The sequence below is a fragment of the Phocoena phocoena genome, chromosome 11 (genome assembly GCF_963924675.1).
Source record: "Phocoena phocoena chromosome 11, mPhoPho1.1, whole genome shotgun sequence".
Taxonomy (NCBI): domain Eukaryota; kingdom Metazoa; phylum Chordata; class Mammalia; order Artiodactyla; family Phocoenidae; genus Phocoena; species Phocoena phocoena.
Genome location: NC_089229.1, coordinates 58,282,195 through 58,301,338, shown reverse-complemented (window position 1 = coordinate 58,301,338; position 19,144 = coordinate 58,282,195). Strand labels below are relative to the sequence as shown.

General features: G+C 42.2%; 1 protein-coding gene across 1 annotated transcript; it reads left to right on the top strand.

Annotated features, from left to right (window-relative positions):
* Positions 1 to 4,028: 4,028 nt before the first annotated feature.
* On the top strand, positions 4,029 to 14,224 carry LOC136130612 (17-beta-hydroxysteroid dehydrogenase type 6). Its single transcript, XM_065887155.1, has 4 exons — positions 4,029 to 4,349; positions 6,883 to 7,141; positions 11,038 to 11,201; positions 13,646 to 14,224. Exons 1-4 carry the CDS (start codon positions 4,037 to 4,039, stop codon positions 13,861 to 13,863), a joined length of 954 nt encoding a protein of 317 aa, XP_065743227.1. The 5' UTR covers positions 4,029 to 4,036; the 3' UTR covers positions 13,864 to 14,224.
* Positions 14,225 to 19,144: the final 4,920 nt, after the last annotated feature.

Genomic DNA, 19,144 nt, shown 5'->3' with positions numbered 1-19,144 from the left:
CCGAGGGAATGCATGGGGCAATGAAGAGGAAGTGTCAGAGCCTTAAGACTAAAAAGTCATATAAATAGAAATTGGGAATACTGGAGGAGAAACAGTTTTAGGAGAAAATATGATGTGTTCTATCTTGGATATATTGAGTTTCTGGCTACACAGCTGGCTGGAGAGTACTTAAGGAAATTAGAAATACAGGACAGAACCTCAGAAAATGGTCAGGTCAAGGGATATAGATATTTGAAATAGTCAGGGCATCTGCAGGTATTTGATTAATGTTCACTTTGGGCTCATGTTTTGGGATTCTGCCTGACCTGGCATATTTCTTCTGCAGGTTTAGTCTTCTTGCTCTGTGATGGTTGAGTAGTAATACCTAGAGAGGCTGTGGGTTCCAAGCTTCTTCCTAATGGGGGAAATGGATTTTCATCTTTGACTGGCATCAGGAAATTACCCTTTTAGTCAGTAAACAAGCAGGATGAAGCTCTGTTACTACAGTGCACCAGAGAATGACAGTTGGGCAGAACAGAGGCAGCTGGCTAGAGAACACAGAGCTCTCAGATTGGAGAGAGCAGAAAGCTTGGGGGATGGGAGAGAATAGGGAGGTGGGGGGAGGGGGAAAAGGAGAGAAAGAGAAGAGGAGGGAGGGAGTATTAAATGTCTCTATCCACTGTTTTCTCCCCTTCACTGCCTGCTCTAATTTTATTCCCCTATACCCTTAACAGTTCTGGACCCAATTACAACAAGCAATTCTCTGTAACACCAGCTAGATGTCCCACAATTCAACTCAGTTCTGACACTAACTACCAGGAGACAGCATCAGATTCCACAGGCCAAGGGTTCAGTCCTACAGGACTACCCTCTTCACCCCTCACTTCAGACACCAGTTGCAAGCCCAGATTATCATCTGTGCTTCTGACGGACTGGCTATAGATTGGAGGATCCAACAACCCCATCCTTGGGTTCGATTAATTTGCTAGAGTGGCTAACAGAACTCACAGAAACATTTTACTTATCTGATTACTAGTTTATTAAAAAAGCATACAACTCAGGAGCAGCCAGATGGAAGAGATGCTTAGGGTAAGTTATGGGGAAAGGGTGCAGAGCTTCCATGCCCTCTCCAAGTACACCACTTTCCCTGAATCTCCATATGTTCACCTGGAAGCTCTCTGAACCCTGTTCTTTTTGGTTTTGATGAGGCTTCATTACTTAGGCATAATTGATTTAAATCATTAGCCATTAGTGATTAAACTCAATCTCCAGCCCCTCTCCTCTCCCTGGAAGTGGGACTGAAAGTTCTAACCGGTTTGGCCCAATGTGGGACTCTACTGGCAATCTTTGCTCAAGGACCCTCATCAGCCTAGCTGAGACTTTCTCAGGGCTGAACTGTAGTTAAAGTTTCTTCCTTTTAATTCCTTCTTTCTTCTCTCTCTTCTTTCAGAGGTGTCAGACATGTATTGGCACCTATTCCTGCACTTTCCCCCTTTATTCTCTATAAGTTGTTTCCCTCAATGAGTCCCTTGCATGTCTAGTTCTGTCTTGGCATCTGAACCGACACACAGGGATATTGACAGGACCTGCCTTATGGGGCTGTTGTGAGAATTCAATAAGTTAATATATGTGAAATGCTTAGAACAGGGCCTGATACACAGCAAGTGCTATGCAAGCATTAGCTGCTTTTGTTTTTATTTTATTATGCTTTAGATCTCAAGTTGTATTTTACTCTCACTAGGAAACTTCTCAGATCTCCCTGGACTGGCTTGGAAGCCTCTCCTGTATGCTTCAACAGCATCCTGCCCTTACTTCTATTGTGGTTGGCCCTCCATATCTACGAGTTTTGCACCTGCAGATTCAACCATCCACAGATCAAAAATATTAGAAAAAAATTTTCCAGAAAGTTCTAAAAGGCAAAACTTGAATTTGCTGCATGCCAGCAACTATTTACATAGCATTTACATTGTTTTTATAACTAATTATCGATGCATAGCATTTACATTGTGTTTACAACTATTCCATAGCACTTAGATTGAATTAAGTATTATAAGTAATCTAGAGATGATTTAAAGTGTACGGCTAAAACACCATTGTAAAGCAATTATACCCCAATAAAGATGTTAAAAAAGAAAAAAAGTGTACGGGAGGATGTTCATAGGTTATATGCAAATACTGTGCCATTTTACATAAGGGATGTAAACATCTTCAGATTCTGGTATCTGTGAAGGGTCCTGTAACCAGTCCTCTGTGGCTACCAAAGGACGACTGTATATTGCATTGTTTTCTTGTCAGTCTTTACACTTAGACTGTGAATTCAATGAATAATGGAACCTTGTTTTGTTCACTTGTGTGTATCAGTGCCTAACATCATGTCTGACTCATAGTAGATGTTGAATTGATGTTTGTTGAATGAAAATGATGGTTCAGTGGAGGCTTAACAGATGAGTATTATTTGTCAAGTGGATGAGAGCTGGGAAAGAAGGAATTGTAGAGAGAGTTGTACACTGAGGCATGAAAAGCCTGTACTGTGTGGAGTACTGCAGGGTGCTTGTTATGACTAAAGAGTAGGGTGCAAAAGAGGTGTGGTAAAAGAGAAAGCTAAGAAGGAAATCAAGGGCCAGAGCACTGGGAGGACCTTAAAGCCAAGCTAAGGTAGGCATTGTGTAGGCCTTATGATGTCCTAGTGGGCCCACACCCATCTTTGACCTCTGCCTATGACTTTATGAGTCATATGTTAGTTCAGCCAACAACTATAGATTGCCCCAAGTGGTGGATGTTTCTCTAGAACTACGTATAGAAAGGTAGGCATCTCTGAACACTCATTTCAATAATGCATCTGATTGGTCTATATTTACAAACTGCTTTGGCTGCAATGTCTCACCCAAACTGCTGGGTCTCTTAACTAATCTCTTTGCCTTCATCACACCCCTTCCTGTTTAATCCATCCTCCACTCCCACTGTGAGACAGATCTTGCTAAAGCTAAATCGGGACATTAGTCTTCAGTTTAATACCTTCTAATGGCACACCCTTGTTGCCTATAAGATAACCTCCAGATTCCTTAGTGTGACCCACAGGACCCTTCCTAGTCTGGCCTTTCACTACCTCGTCTTCCATTTCTTCCTCCGTGTGCTCTCTGCATCATCTGAACTTCTCACAGGTATCAGGAAGTTTTATGCTGCTCACTACTCCATTCATGTACACACTATTGCTGCCTGGAATGTCCTTTTATCCTTGTCCACTTTTTTTTTTTTTTAGAATTTTATTTATTTTTTTATACAGCAGGTTCTTATTAGTTATCCATTTCATACATATTAGTGTATATATGTCAGTCCCAATCCCCCAATTCATCACACACACCCCCACCCCCGCCACCCGCCTTGTCCACTTTCTGAACTCTTAACTATTTTGTTGGAAGTAGTTCCAAAATCACTGCCTCTGTGAATCCGTTTCTAACTTTGCGGGCAGTGGGTCACCCTCCTTTATAGTCTCATTAGACTGTATGTACTTCTGTTTGGCACCTACCACATTGCAGTGCATTTGTTTGGTTACTTCCCTGACTCCCCCCTCTAGACTGTGGCTAGAGGGTAGGACCAGGTATTAGTTAATACAGAGTCCCAGCACTTAGTGCAATGCCTGGCACATAGTCAATACTCAGTAAATACTAGTGAAAGAAAAAAGGAAGGAATAAAATGAAAGCTCTTTTTCTTTTCTTTTTTTAAAAAATTATTTATTTTTGGCTGCGTTGGGTCTTCGTTTTCGCGCGCGGACTTTCTCTAGTTGCGGCAAGAGAGGGCTACTCTTGATTGCAGTGCGCAGGCTTCTCACTGCAGCGACTTCTCTTGTTGCGGAGTACGGGCTCTAGGCGCGCAGGCTTCAGTAGTTGTGGCACGCAGGCTCAGTAGTTGTGGCGCACGGGCTTAGTTGCTCTGCAGCATGTGGGATCTTCCTGGACCAGGGCTTGAACCCGTGTCCCTGCATTGGCAGGCGGATGCTTAGCCACTGTGCCACCAGGGAAGTCCCTCTTCTTTTTCTTTCGAAGGAGGTCCCCTCACCATGTGGCTGTACCTGGCGGTCCTTGTGGGCCTGTACTACCTCCTGCGCTGGTACCAGGAGAGGCAGGTGGTGAGCCACCTCCAGGACAAGTTCGTCTTCATCACGGGCTGTGACTCGGGCTTCGGGAACCTGCTGGCCAGGCAGCTGGACCTGCGAGGCTTGAGGGTTCTGGCTGCGTGTCTGACGGAGCAGGGGGCCGAGCAGCTGAGGAACCAGACATCAGACAGGTTGGAGACGGTGATCCTGGACGTCACCAAGACTGAGAGCATCACTGCGGCCACTGAGTGGGTGAAGGAGCGTGTGGGGAACAGAGGTATGGAGAAGTATTTTTTCTTTCATTTACTTAGGAATGAAGATGTTAAAGTTTTATGTGTATATATATATTATATATATATATATATATAATCTCAAAAGCAGGGCTTGAAAAGCTGGCTTTGTCATTTGAAGGACAGTTGTGATCTTCTGCAGTGTTTCATTTCCTTAACAATGTAACATTGAAAAATGAACCCAGTAGATTTGAGGCTGTTATCTCACCTTGCAAGTGGAGTGTTTACAACCGCAATTCTTTATGTCTGAAGAATTTTCAAGGTGTTCTTAAGAATCTGATTCTTCTACTATCTAAAATATAGACATCTGATTCTTCTACTATCTAAAATATAGACATCCCTGGAAGTCAGCCTTTGGTCTTTTATTTTATTTTATTTTTGCGGTACGCGGGCCTCTCACTGCTGTGGCCTCTCCCGTTGCGGAGCACAGACTCCGGACGCGCAGGTTCAGCGGCCAGGGCTCACGGGCCCAGCCACTCCGCGGCACGTGGGATCCTCCCGGACCGGGGCACGAACCCGCGTCCCCTGCATTGGCAGGCGGACCCTCAACCACTCCGCCACGAGGGAAGCCCTATTTTACTTTTTGTAATTAATAGACTGTATTTCTTAGAGCAGTTATAGGTTTATAGAAAAGTTGAAAAGTACAGAGTTCCCATATACAACCCCCCTCTTACAGTTTCTCCTGTTATTAATATCTTGCATTGGTGTAGTACATTTATTATATTGATAAACCAATATTGATACATTATCATTAACTAGAGTCCATAGTTTACATTAGGATCCACTTTGTGTTGTACGGTTCTATGGGTTGTGCCAAGTGTAAAGTATCCTGTATCTACCGTTATAGTACAATATAATGTAGAATAATTTCAGTGCCCTAAAAATCCTCTGTGCTCCACCTATTCATCTCCTCTGCTCTCCCCACCTCCCCCCAAACCTTGGCAACTACACAGCTTTTTACTGTTTCCATAGTTTTGCCTTTTCCCAAATGTCATGTAGTTGGAATCATATTGTATGAAGTCTTTTAGACTGGCTTCTTCCATTTAACAATATGCATTTAATGTCCCTCCATGTTTTCCTGTGGCTTGATAGCTCATTTCATTTTATCACTGAATAATATTCCATTGTATGTACCACAGTTTGCTTATCCATTCACTTACTGAAGGACATCTTGGTTGGTTTTAATTTTTGGCAATTATGGATAAATCCTCTTTTCTAAGTTTCATTTTCTCTGGATATTATCCAAATCCTCTTTGATCCCCTTCTTTTTCCTCCACTTGTTTTATGATTCAATAGATCCTGATAATTGGACCCCCTAAATATATATTCATGCTAGGAGTTGCAAACTAGTAATAAAATTGTTTTGTTTGGATTGAGGAATTTTTTTTAAAATTTACTTTAAATTAGAAAATTGACTTTATGGGTCGTTATGGGTAGTTTATAGCCTCTGTGCTGTGCACAGTGGTTTATTTCTACTGTATTGTTATTATTATTTTTATTGTTTTCCCATCTGTTAGAGAGTGTGCTCCTTGAGGACATGGACCTCTCTTACCCATTATTGTATTTCCAGTTTCCGACATATTGTCTGGTACATGTTAAGGGCTCAACAAATGTTGAATGGACCCTAGTTACCCATAGTTTAACCTATTACCTTTTTGTCCTTGATTTCTAAATTATTTCTTCCCTGAATTCCCAACTACTTGCTGGCTTTCTCATCTGGAAATTCTGCTGGAACCTCAAACTCACCAAATCTAAAGGAGGAAGGACTCTTATTATCTCATCTCCACCAAATCTTCTTTTCTTTTGGTCCTTGGGGCCGATTCTTCCCTCCTCCCCCCAACACCAGAGCTCAAGATAGGCAGTTTTACTTTCAGTCCTTTGCAAGTCCTTTCTATCTCTATCACTAAAGTGATAGCGTAGCCATTTAGGATTCCAGTTTAATGCAGAAAGTGTCTTTTATTAGACTCCCTACCTTAGGTGGGCCCTGGACTTCATGTCTTCTTATTGTATATGTTTTTTTTTTTTTTTTTTTGCGGTACGCGGGCCTCTCACTGCCGTGGCCTCCCCCGCTGCGGAGGACAGGCTCCGGACGCCCAGGCCCAGCGGCCATGGCCCACGGGCCCAGCCGCTCCGCGGCATGCGGGATCCTCCCAGACCGGGGCACGAACCCGTGTCCCCTGCATCGGCAGGCGGACTCTCAACCACTGCGCCACCAGGGAAGCCCTAGTGTATATGTTTTTTGATGCTATAAATACTAAAGTTCAAATTCACACTGGTTGGCAAATTCCCTCGAATCAAAAGCTAGCGTCAGGGTTCTGTTTATCCTCTGTGGATTTGTGCCTTCTCTTAGTTTTTGGCCTGAACTTCCTTTACCTTCTTAGTGATAGATGTGTTTAAGAAGATTGAAAAAATATGTTTTGTCTAGCATTTTTAGTTGTCTTCAGCAGGAAGATCAATCAAGGTAGAAGTCTGTCGTTTTTGTGTGAAACTGAACTCCTGCTTTGATTTTTATTGTTTCAGGGCTCTGGGGTCTGGTCAACAACGCAGGCGTTTTTCACCCACATGGCTACACTGAGTGGCTGAAGATTGAGGCCTATATGGATACCCTCAAAGTGAACCTCATTGGTTTGATAGAGGTGACCTTAAGCATGCTTCCCTTGGTAAGGAGAGCACAGGGGAGGATTGTCAATGTCTCCAGCATTCTTGGGAGAATTGCTTTCTTTGGAGGAGTCTACTCTTCCACCAAGTATGGAGTGGAAGCCTTTTCAGATATTCTGAGGTAACTCTCAAGTTAAAACAAAAGCAACTACTGAGCACTTAAATATGTCTTAGACACCATGCTAGTCACTTTCACCTACATTATCTTTTTTCTTAATTTTTAAAATTAAAAACAATTTTATTTTTGGCTGTGTTGGGTCTTCGTTGCTGCGCGCAGGCTTTCTCTAGTTGCGGCGGGTGGGGGCTGCTCTTCATTGCGGTGTGCAGGCTTCTCATTGCTAGGGCTTCTCTTGCTGCGGAGCACAGGCTCTAGGCACGCAGGCCTCAGTAGTTGTGGCACGTGGGCTCAGTAGTTGTGGCTTGCAGGCTCTAGAGCTCAGGCTCAATAGTTGTTGCGCACGGGCTTAGTTGCTCTGTGGCATGTGGTATTTTCCCGGACCAGGGCTCGAACCCGTGTCCCCTGCATTGGCAGGCAGATTCTTAACCACTGCGCCACCAGGGAAGTCCCAGCAGGTGGATTCTTAACCACTGCGCCACCAGGGAAGCCCTCATCTGCATTATCTTATTTCATCACTTCCAAAATCTGATGTGTAGGTATTATTACTAGTCTGTTTTATACAGGAAACTGAGGCTCAGATTTTGGTATCTTTCTCAAAGTTCAGCTGCAACGACCATGATTTGGCAGACCTGTGTTTTGACCCCAAGTCTCTGTCTACTGTCACCACATCACATTTTAACTCTCAAGGTTTATCCTTAAGAAAATTTCATTTCTGGAGAGAGGATGACTGTCCTCTTTCCTCCTTAAAGTAAACCTGTCCTCGTTTCTTCACAGTGACTCTTTCTGGTGCTCATCTGCTTCTAACTACCTTTTTCCATCCCTTTACTCTGTATATCTTTTCTTTATCTAATAGCTTCTTTTCTTTCTTATAGCTTCAGTTTGCCACAGTCCCTAATTGCCCTGCCTCTACCTCCTGGTTTTTTAAAGTACATCATTTCAGCTTCATGTCCCTCTATCAGCTGCTCCTTCTTATTATAGTCTCCCTTCTATTTTAATTTCTGAGACAGAGATTCCTACTGGCTGAGTTCATTTTTTGTGTGCTGGGTGACACCGCATCATGTGATATTTTTTGCACTTATTATGTGTCAGGCACTGTTGTGAGTACTTTCCATCTAATAAATCATTTAATTTTCATGGCAACCCAATGAGGAAGGAATTATTTTATCTTTATTGTGTTGACTATATCTAGGGAAACTGAGGCACGGAGGTTCAGTAATTTGCCAAGGCCATATAGGTAATAACAGGCAGAGTCACTGTCTAGTCCTGAGAGGGGCTCCCCTCCCATCAAGTACCATTCCTGGTCCAGTCAGCTATAGACATGAGGGTGCAGTCACATGGTACAAAATAGTGCTGCACAGACTCTCCCTTAGCAGGGGCTGACTCTAGGGCAGTTTCACTTGGAAATGAGCTATAAATATTATAGGCACCATGTATTAGCTTCCTATGGCTGCTGTAATAAATTACCACAAGTAATTTATGGTATGTGGTGTCCTACAGCAACACATATTTATTCCCTCACAGTTCTGGAGTCTAGAAGTCTGAAATCAGTATCACTGGGCTAACTAAAATCAGTTGTTGACAGGGCCATGTTCCTTCCAGAGGCTCTAGGAGAGAATTCATTACTTGCCTCTTCCAGCTTCTGGTGGCTGCCAGCATTCCTTGGCTTGTGGCCACATCACTCCAATCTCTGCTTTCATGATCATGCTGCCTTCTCTTCCTCTGTTGGTCTTCAAATCTACCTCTGCCTCTTTTATAAGGATAGTTGTGATTGCATTCAGGATGCACCCAGATAATCTGGCACAGTTTTCTTAACTCAAGATCCTTAACTCAATCAAACTTGCAAAATCTTTGCCACATAAGGTAACATTTACAGGTTCTGGGGATTAGGACCTGATATCTTTGGGGGCCATTATTTAGCCTACCACATGCCATGACTGGTATATATCTAATACATTGTGCATATATTATCTGCTCAGGAAGGGAATAGGGAAATAACCGTGGACACTACATGAGTTGTTACTATGTGGCAGGCACCTTGTCTGGCTTTCTGCCTACCCAACATCCTGTCTATTTCCACAGGGCTGCTGCCTTCTGATTTACTGCCACTCATGACTCTTGGATTCCTTGACTCATTCCCAGACCAAGAACAAAGATATGCCCTTCCAACCTTTAAATCACTAATTCCTTTAGAAAATTCCAGTTTGCCTTAATTGTGCTAAGGATTAAACAGGAAAAGGAAGTTTTGTCCCACATTTGAACTGGAGTTTTAGAGGGGCTGGAGATGTTGTGGCGTGTTGGGAATCTGTGAGAAAGCTGCAAGGGGAGGTGCAATGTAGAGGGCTGAAGCACCCCTGGCTTGCGTAGCCCCTCCTTCTTCCCCAGCACGCACAGGCACCTGGAGAATCATTTTCTGAAGCTCTGACTTGGAAAGTTTTAGGTTTTGGTTTGATAAGGGAGGCTTTTCCTTTAGAGCAGTGGTTCTTAACTTTTAGCATGCCTCAGAGCCACCTGAGGGGCTTGTTCAAACAGATTATTGGTTCTCACCCCCAGAGTTTCTGACTGTAAGTTTGGACTGGGGCTCAATAATCTGCATTTCCAACAAGCTCCCAGATGCTGATACTGTTGATCTGGGGTCTACACTTTGAGAACCACTCATGGCTTTAGAGACTCATGATGCTTTATGTTTTACATTCTTATGGACCATGGTTCCAAACATTTCTCCTTGACATCAGCATGGGCTTCATCTTCTCGAACAAGGCTGCTTGAACCTCTAGATCAGGGAGCACCTCTCATCACTGTCCCTGGAGTACTGAGAGAATACCTCTCACATGGTGCGTCATGTCATCTTACTTCACTTGGTGAAGGCAGCACTTAGCACAGTGCCTGGTACATGCACAGCTCCTGATAAGTATTTTTGGAACTGTTTTTTGAACTAACCCGAATATTCTGGAATGACCAATGGCCTGTTATTTTAATGCCCACATCATATTCCACGAATGGTCGCTTGCTGTCTTTGAACACACTGTAATTTTGCACAGCCCCCTGCGCTCTGTGTGCAGTTTCTGCTGCCTGGTATTCCATTCCACCTCTTTCCTCACTGCGAAATTTCCTCTTTATCCTTCGAGGCTCAACTGAAACATTTTCTCCTCACTGAAGCCTTCTCTGACTCCCTCAGAAAAATCTATACCCTCCTCTCTACTTATGTACCCCCTTGAATACCTCTCCTTTAAATTCTTTTGAATTGTATTGCAATTATTTGCTTACTTGTCAGACTCACCCACTGTGAGCTTTTTGGGGTGGTGAACAGAGTCTTAATTTACTGAGGTTGTGCATGTAAAACACTTAGCACAGTAGGTGCCATAAAAATGCTAATTTTCTTTATTATTCTTTGTAGTTTTCATATTTCCAGTGTATAGCACGTGGTAGAAACTTAATGACTCTGTTAAATGAGTGGGTGTGGGATTGAATGGTTATGGTAGTTTGTATAATCATGTCCCAATTGTTGCATGTAGGGATGTTTAAATTTTTATTTTTTTCCTTTCCATTTGTTTATTCTTTTTTTTTTTTTTTTTTTTTGCTGTACGCGGGCCTCACTATTGTGGCCTCTGCCGTTGCGGAGCACAGGCTCCAGACGCGCAGGCTCAGCGGCCATGGCTCACAGGCCCAGCCGCTCCACGGCACGCGGGATCCTCCCGGACCGGGGCACGAACCCGCGTCCCCTACATCGGCAGGCAAACACCCAACCACTGCGCCACCAGGGGAGCCCCATTTCTTTATTCTTTAAAATATTCAGTAAAGGTGTTTTTATAACTATTTTTTGTTTTGTTTTTTCCCTGAGAACGTTGAAATTGTGGTATCTTTCAATCAGAGGAGTTAACTTGAGGATTTCTTTTCCCTAGGCGTGAGCTTCAACATTTTGGGGTGAAAATCAGCATAATTGAACCTGGCTACTTCAGAACAGGAATGTCAGATTTGCAGAAGTCCTCAGAGGCAGCGAAACAAGTCTGGAAAGAAGTCCCTGTGCATATTAAGGAGTCCTATGGACAGAAGTTTTTTGATACCTGTGAGCTTTTCTTTTGACGGTATAATGGATAACCTTGCATGAGAAGGACAAAGAGGGTTGGTGGAGAATGATTGGTAGATCTTCTGAGAAAAAAGCTCCTTAAACAAAGCCTTCCCAGGACAAGAGGGGTTCAGGAAGGTCCCAGTGCCTTCATGGTTGGCTTGGTGATGGCTGTTGTGGCTGAGGAAGAGGCCATATAGGCAGCCTAGGGCCAGGGCCTGCCCTGCCTTGTCACCTGTGAGCCTGGCCACCTGCACACCAGGGAGGTATTACATGGTTAGAGGCATGGAGCCTCTGGGTCTTGGGAGAGGGTGCCCTCCACAGTTTGTCAGGACTGGTGTGGGGGCCTGCTTAACTAAAGTTCAGCCTTCAATATTATCTACCCTTTGGGTAACAGCCTAGCCACAAACTCCACGTTTTATTGTGAGGGGAGGGAGGGTATATATAGGTGGGGAGAGGTAAGTGAGTTAGGACCGGATTTGCAGGGCCCTATTGGCCATTCGCAGAGGCTAGACCTCATGTGCAGGCCCTGGGAGCCTGGTAGGAGTGAGATGGTTTAATTTCGTGTAAGAATGCCATTCTGATGATCTGGAGGAGGAGGCAGTTTTGGGGGAACAGGGAAGGCAGTCCTCTAAGTAGAATTAAGTCATGCACACTGTATGGGTCTGCACCTTCCTGGGGGGAAGGGATGCTTTTTCTTCACACAGAGAAGTCAGCAGCTTGCCAAGCGCAAAGGGAGCAGCTCTCTTTTCCCTTTCACAAAAAGTCCCCGTGGTGGGTAGCAGTAGCCCTGTCCCTGGCTTTGGGTGATATTGCGGTACAGAGAAAAGAAGGGGGATGTGCAGACAGAAGAGTCCCGAGCTACAACCCTGTCTTCTAGGTGCATCTGGCATAAGAGGGTCACCATCAACAAACGGGAGAGAAATTGGAACAAGGAAAAGCTAGCTGACAGAAAACTTCCTCAGCCTCTCAGAACTCAAGCTAGAGAACTACAGTTCCTAACATGTCAGGGGCACAGCCATTGTTCTAAGCTCTTCTCCACCTAAAGTTTTAAACTATTAGGGAATTCGTTTCCCCTTGCGAGTACATGTAGTTTGGCAATAGAACTCAAAGGAAAATAGAATTTACTAAGAAGTGACAATATGTAAAAGGAGAGATATATGTATTTCATGATTTAAGGAGTTGAAATTGTTCATATACTTGTCCATGGATCAGAATAATCTAGATCAGTGCTGTCCAACAGATATATGAGAGCCACATATGTAATCTTAAATTTTCTAGTAGCTACTTTCTAAAAAAGGAAAAGAAACAGGTTAAATAAATTTTAATAATACATTTTATTTAAGACCAATATATCCAAAATACTATCATTTCAACATTTATTATCCATATAAAAGCTATTAATAAGATATTTTATATTCTTTTTCCTATTAGTCTTTGAAAATTGGTGTGTATTTTACACTTATAGCACATCTCAACTTGCATGCTAAATTTTCCTAGGAGGTACTTCTTCTGTATTTGGATTAATACAATTTATGGTTACCAGCAGCATTATTCATAAGAGCCCCAGAGTGGAAACAGTTCAGATGTCCATCGACTGTTGAATGGCCCTACAATGGAATATTACTTGGCAGTTAAAAGAAATGAAGTACTGATCCATGCTATGACAGGATGAACCTTGAGAGCGTTTTGCCCCTGAAAGAAGCCAGTCACAAAAGACCACAGTGTATGATTCTATTTACATGAAGTGTCCAGAAAAGGCAAGCCATAGAGACAGAAAGTAGATTGGTGGTTGCCTAGGGCTGGGTGGGTTGGCAGGAAATGGGAGTGATTGCTAATGGGTATGGGGTTTCTTTTGGGGATGATGAAAATGTCCTAAACTTAGATTGTGGTGATGGTTGCACAACTCTGGATATACTAAAAGTCATTGATTTGTATACTTTAAATGGATGGTTTTCATGAATGTGAATTATCTCAATAAAGATGTTAAAAAATTTCCAGTTGAAAAAGTAGATTCACATACCTATATAGTTCCAAACATACTTAAAAGTTTTCCAATAACACAATTGAGTTTAAAAATTAAAATTAATTAAATTAAAAAATTCAGTTTTCAGGGAATTCCCTGGCAGTCCAGTGGTTAGGACTTGGCGCTTTCACTGCTGGGGCCCGGCTTCAGTCGCTGGTCGAAGAACTAAGATACCGCAAGCTGTGCTGCACAGCAACACCTCCCACCCTCCCAAAATTCAGTTTTCAGTCATGCTAGCTGTATTTTAAGTGCTCATTAGCTGCATGTGGCTAGTGGCTGTTATATTGGGAAGCACAGGTCTGATTGGCCTAATCCTTGTGGCAATTAAATGTAATTAGAATTCTGTGACTGCATGCAACAGGATCTTAAAAATATAAGCAATAAGATTGCTGACCACCATTTTTCTTTTTGTATACAGATCACGATCTCCTGAAACAAGGGATGTTGAGTTGTAGCACAAACCTGAACCTGGTTACTGACTGTATGGAACATGCCCTGACATCTGTTTATCCCCGCACTCGATACTCAGCTGGCTGGGATGCTAAATTTTTCTTCATCCCTCTATCTTATTTACCTACATCAGTGGCAGACTACATATTGACTAGATCTTGGCCCAAACCAGCCCAGGCAGTCTAAAGAAAACTGGTTGGTGGCTCTTGAAATGAAGAAGATAAAAATCTGAAATTGATTGTTAGTGTCCCAACAATCTTTATGTATCATCTATACTTTTTGTAACAATAAACTTTCTTACCTAAACCCATTTATCTGGCACCATCAGAGAACCAATAGGTTTTTATTCCAGATATCCAAAGCTTACACCTTTAGGTGATGAATCTTTACCATTTTAACCATTTTTTGATGATAGTATTTCCAAAATGCATCAATCTTCCTTGCCCTATTAAACAGAGTAGACCAGAAACAATTTAGCTTGTTTTGATGTTATTTTTTAATGTAAATGAATAGCTGTTCTGTGCTGTGACAAACTATTGCTCAAGGACTATTGAGAAATGTGGGTCTGTTTATCCTTAACTTGAAATGGGTCTATACTTTGGTACTTTTAATAAATGTTTAATTTTGTTTTCTCCTCCCTATTTGCCAGCTGTTTTGGGATATATTTCTTCCTTATTTAAAAAGAAATGATTTTTATTTTATTTTATTTTTTTTTGCGGTACGCGGACCTCTCACTGTTGTGGCCTCTCCCGTTGCGGAGCACAGGCTCCGGACACGCAGGCCCAGCGGCCATGGCTCACGGGCCCAGCCGCTCCGCGGCATGCGGGATCCTCCCGGACCGGGGCGCAAACCCGCGTCCCCTGCATCGGCAGGCGGACTCTCAACCACTGCACCAGCAGGGAAGCCCATGATTTTTAATTTTTAAATCAAAATAATATACACATACATAGTTAAAAATTCAGTTAATACTTAAAAGCTTAAAAATGAAAACACAACAAACAGTTCACCACCTTCATTGCTGTTTCTCAGAGGTGAATGCTTTTGACTTTTAGCTATTTTTTCTGGTATTTACTGCTATATTTCTGAATAATATACTTCATACTGTTTTTCTTGATTTATTAATTTTAGATATTCTCAATTAACTTCCTGTTAGGGTAAATGAGAATTTAGCTTTTTATACCGCTTTCCTGACCATTTCCTTTATCCCCATATTTCTAATATAATTTTTATCACATTTCAGTTAAATTAATAGTGTTTGCATTATTAGCATGTGATTTTTTTTGTTTTTCTTGGAGTTAATTATTACCTTGCTTTTTCTTTTTTTTTTGAGCCATGCTGAGGCTTGTGGGATCTCAGTTCCCCGACCAGGGATTGAACCCAGGCCATGGCAGTGAAAGCCTGGAATCCTAACCACCAGAGAACTCCCTACCTTGCTTTTTTATTTGCATAATTTTTAATTCACTTTAATTTTTTCACCTGTTTTCTCTGATTTCAGAATACTTTCAGTAGTATTCTTTAGATAGTTAAATGGATCATAGAATTATCCATTCCATTTCAACTGATCCAATACAGGATCACACTTTGATTTAATTTTCATGTCCCTGTACTCTAATTTATAATAGTTTCTTAATGTTTTTTAAAAACTTTTTATTTTATTTTGGAGTAAAGCCAATTAATGTTATGATAGTTTCAGGTGCACAGCAAAGCGACTCAGCCATACTTATACATGTATCCATTCTCCCCCAAACTCCCTCCCATTCAGGCTGCCACATAATATTGAGCAGAGTTCCCTGTGCCATACAGTAGGTCCTTGTTGGTTATCCATTTTAAATATAGCAGTGTTTACATATTGATCCCAAACTCCCTAACTATCCCTTCCCCCAACCCTTCCCCCCGGTTTCCTTTGCTGTGCAAAAGCTTGTAAATTTGATTAGGTCCCATTTATTTATTTCTGCTTTTATTTCTATCGCCTGGGAGACTTACCTAAGAAAACGTTGCTATGATTTATGTCAGAGAATGTTTTGCCTATGTTCTCTTCTAGGAGTTTTATGGTGTCATTTATAGTCTTTTTTTTTAAATTAATTTAAAATTTATTTTTATTTTTGGCTGCATTGGGTCTCCTTTGTTGCACGCGGGCTTTCTCTAGTTGCAGCGAATGGGGGCTACTCTTCGTTGCAGTGTGCAGTCTTGTCATTGCAGTGGCTCCTAGGTGCCATTGCAGAGCATGAGCTCTAGGCGTATGGGCTTCAGTAGTTGTAGTATGTGGGCTCAGTTGTTGTGGCTCGCGGGCTCTAGAGCGCAGGCTCAGTAGTTGTGGCTCATGGGCCTAGCTGCTCTGCAGCATGTGGGATCTTCCTGGACCAGGGCTCAAACCTGTCTCCCCTGCGTTGGTAAGCGGATTTTTAACCACGGCGCCACCAGGGAAGTCCCTATAGTCTTATATTTAAGTCTTGGAGCTATTTTGAGTTTGTTTTTGTGTATGGTGTGAGGGAGTGTTCTAACTTCATTGATTTACATGCAGCTGTCCAACTTTCCCATGACTACTTGCTGAAGAGACTGTCTTTTCTCCATTGTATATTCTTGCTGCCTTGTCGGAGATTAATTGACCATAGGTGTGTGGGTTTATTTCTGGGCTCTCTATTTTGTTCCATTGATCCATATGTCTGTTTTTGTGCCAATACCATGCTATTTTGATTACTGTAGCTTTGTAGTATTGTCTGAAGTCTGGGAGGGTTATGCCTCCAGCTTTGTTCTTTTTTTTTATACATAAATTTATTTATTTTATTTTTGGCTGCGTTGGGTCTTCATTGCTGCATGCGGGCTTTCTCTAGTTGTGGCGAGTGGGGGCTACTCTTTGTTGCAGTGCACGGGCTTTTCATAGCGGTGGCTTCTCTTGTTGCAGAGCACAGGCTCTAGGTGCGTGGGCTTCAGTAGTTGTGGCTCGCAGGCTCTAGAGTGCAGGCTCACTAGTTGTGGTGCACGGGATTAGTTGCTCCATGGCATGTGGGAATCTTCCCGGACCAGGGCTTGAACCCATGTCCCCTGTGTTGGCACGTGGATTCTTAACTACTGCACCACCAGGGAAGCCCCACTCAGGCACTTCTTTTTATCTAAAGTCCATATGTTATCAAGAAAATAGACATTGGAGATCATCTGAAGCATAGTGTCACCATCAAAGTTTTGGTGACAAACTTCCAATAGGCCTGACCCAGATATCTTGGAAAAGCTGTCTCATCAGATGTCATCTGCTTCAATTCCAGGAAATCTTTACTTTTAGGTCACCAGATGATGTACAGGTCCAGTCAGTGTTTGGTGCTTTCTTTCTTTCTTTTTTTTAAATAAATTTTTATTGGAGTATAGTTGCTTTACAATGTTGTGTTAGTTTCTGCTATATAGCAAAGTGAATCAGCTGTACGTATACATACATCCCCTCTTTTTTGGATTTCCTTCCCATTTAGGTCACCACAGAGCACTGAGTAGAGTTCCTTGTGCTATACAGTAGGTTCTCATTAGTCGGTGCTTTCTTTAAGTGTGTCACATGAATCCAAGAGTCTTTTCCTTGGGGTTCAGTGGCACAAGGGTTGGTTAGCAGTAACTGATAGGGGCCTCTCCAACAAGGTTGAAGAGAGTTCTTCTTGGAGATGTCTTTTGCTATAGATGAAATCTCCATTTTGCAACTTGTGATGCTTAAGGTCTTCATCCTCCTGAGAGTCCACTGTGAAAAGACTCCTCTAACAAAACATGACTATTTTTAATAGAAAAAATTAGGCCTTTGTAATACTGGAGTTTCTCTCCTTTTATCAGTTGCGGGTCAAAAGAAGCAGGAGCCAAGTGTGTTGGGCATCCTGTACTATCTCAAAGGGTGAGACTTTATGAGTTCCAGAAGTGGTGGATCTGAAATAAGAAGGACCAGTGTCAATGCTTTTGGCTAAGGTATTTGGAGGGCCTCTACAAATTTTGCCAAATAAGTCTTAATAATGTTGGTGGTGCATTCAACTAAACCAGAGGATCGAGGGTGGTAAACACAGTAAAAGTGTAAAACTGGCCAAAGAGTGCAAACTTGTCAAAGTACCTGGCCAGTAAAATAGGTTCCTCAATCACTATGAATTTTGAGAAGAGTTCCCCAGGTAGGGGTAATCTTTTGCAAATGGAATTTAGCCACAGAAGCGGCAGTAGCCTGCTTGCAAGGGAAGGCTTCAGTGCAGTGTGAAAACATACAGATCATGACTAAAACATATTTATATCCATTAGACACAGGAAGTTGTAGGAAATCCATTTGCCTACAAATGTAGGAAAATCCATCAAAAGAAGTTGCAGTAGCACACCTAGCACAATATTTGCCATTGTCACCTTTTAAATAAGAACCAGTAGTGAACCACAAGAAGTCAGTGTTACCTAAAGGAACTTCCTTTAGATCATCACAAAGAGTGAGAAGATGATCTGTCAGCATTAAGAAATTGTGAGAGGGACTTCCCTGATGGCGCAGTGGTTAAGAATCCACCTACCAATGCAGGGGACAAGGGTTCAAGCCCTGGTCCAGGAAGATCCCACATGCCGCGGAGTAACTAAGCCCGTGGGCCACAACTACTGATCCTGCGCTGTACAGCCCACGTGCCGCAACTGCTGAAGCCTGCGTGCCTAGAGCCCATGCTCTGCAACAAGAGAAGCCACTGCAATGAGAAGCCCGCACACTGCAACGAAGAGTAGCCCCCGCTCGCTGCAACGAGAGAACGCCCAGCAACGGAGACCCAAGGCAGCCAAAAATAAAATATAAATAAATAGATAAATTAAAAAAAAAAGAAATTGTGAGGGACTTTGTTGGCAATGGAGGGGAGAAGAGTAGCAGGGTTAATGGGTGAAGGGGGATGAAAACATACAAACTTCCAATTCTAAAATACATAAGTCATGGGGATATAATACATAGCATGGCAACTATATTAATACTGTATTGCCTATTGAAAGTTGCTAAGAGTAAATCTTTAAAGTTCTCATGATGAGAGAAAAATTCTGTAACTGTGTGGTGATGGATGTTAACTAGACTTATTGTGGTGATCATTTCACAATATATACAAATATGGAATCATTATGTATGTTGTACAACTGAAACTATTATAATGTTGTATGTGAATTATACCTCAATTAAAAAAAAAAGAATAACAAGTATAAATTGAGTTCTGCTGATATGTGGGCATGGGGGTGTTTTTAATTCTTCCCTGAGAGTCATTAAATTTATATAATTTTTATTGAAACAACAACAACAAAATGAGTAGCAGGGTTAAGATTACTACAACATAAAAAGAGTAATGTGAGGGGCGGTTAACAAAAAGACTTCATAAGAGTTGTGGTGGCTGACTGAGAAATGTTTTGTGTGGTGAGAATTCAGGAGAGTTTCTACTGTATTAGGTACAAAAATGGTTAAAGGGGATCCCATAATGATTTTTCTGATAGTCTTAACCAAAAGGGCAGT

Bases quoted from the DNA above. Each gene is read 5' to 3' on its own strand.
- LOC136130612 (XM_065887155.1), top strand. From the start codon at position 4,037: ATGTGGCTGTACCTGGCGGTCCTTGTGGGCCTGTACTACCTCCTGCGC. The intron at 4,350-6,882 runs GTATGGAGAAGT...TTATTGTTTCAG, and splicing joins GGAGCGTGTGGGGAACAGAG to GGCTCTGGGGTCTGGTCAAC. The intron at 11,202-13,645 runs GTGAGCTTTTCT...TTTTGTATACAG, and splicing joins ACAGAAGTTTTTTGATACCT to ATCACGATCTCCTGAAACAA.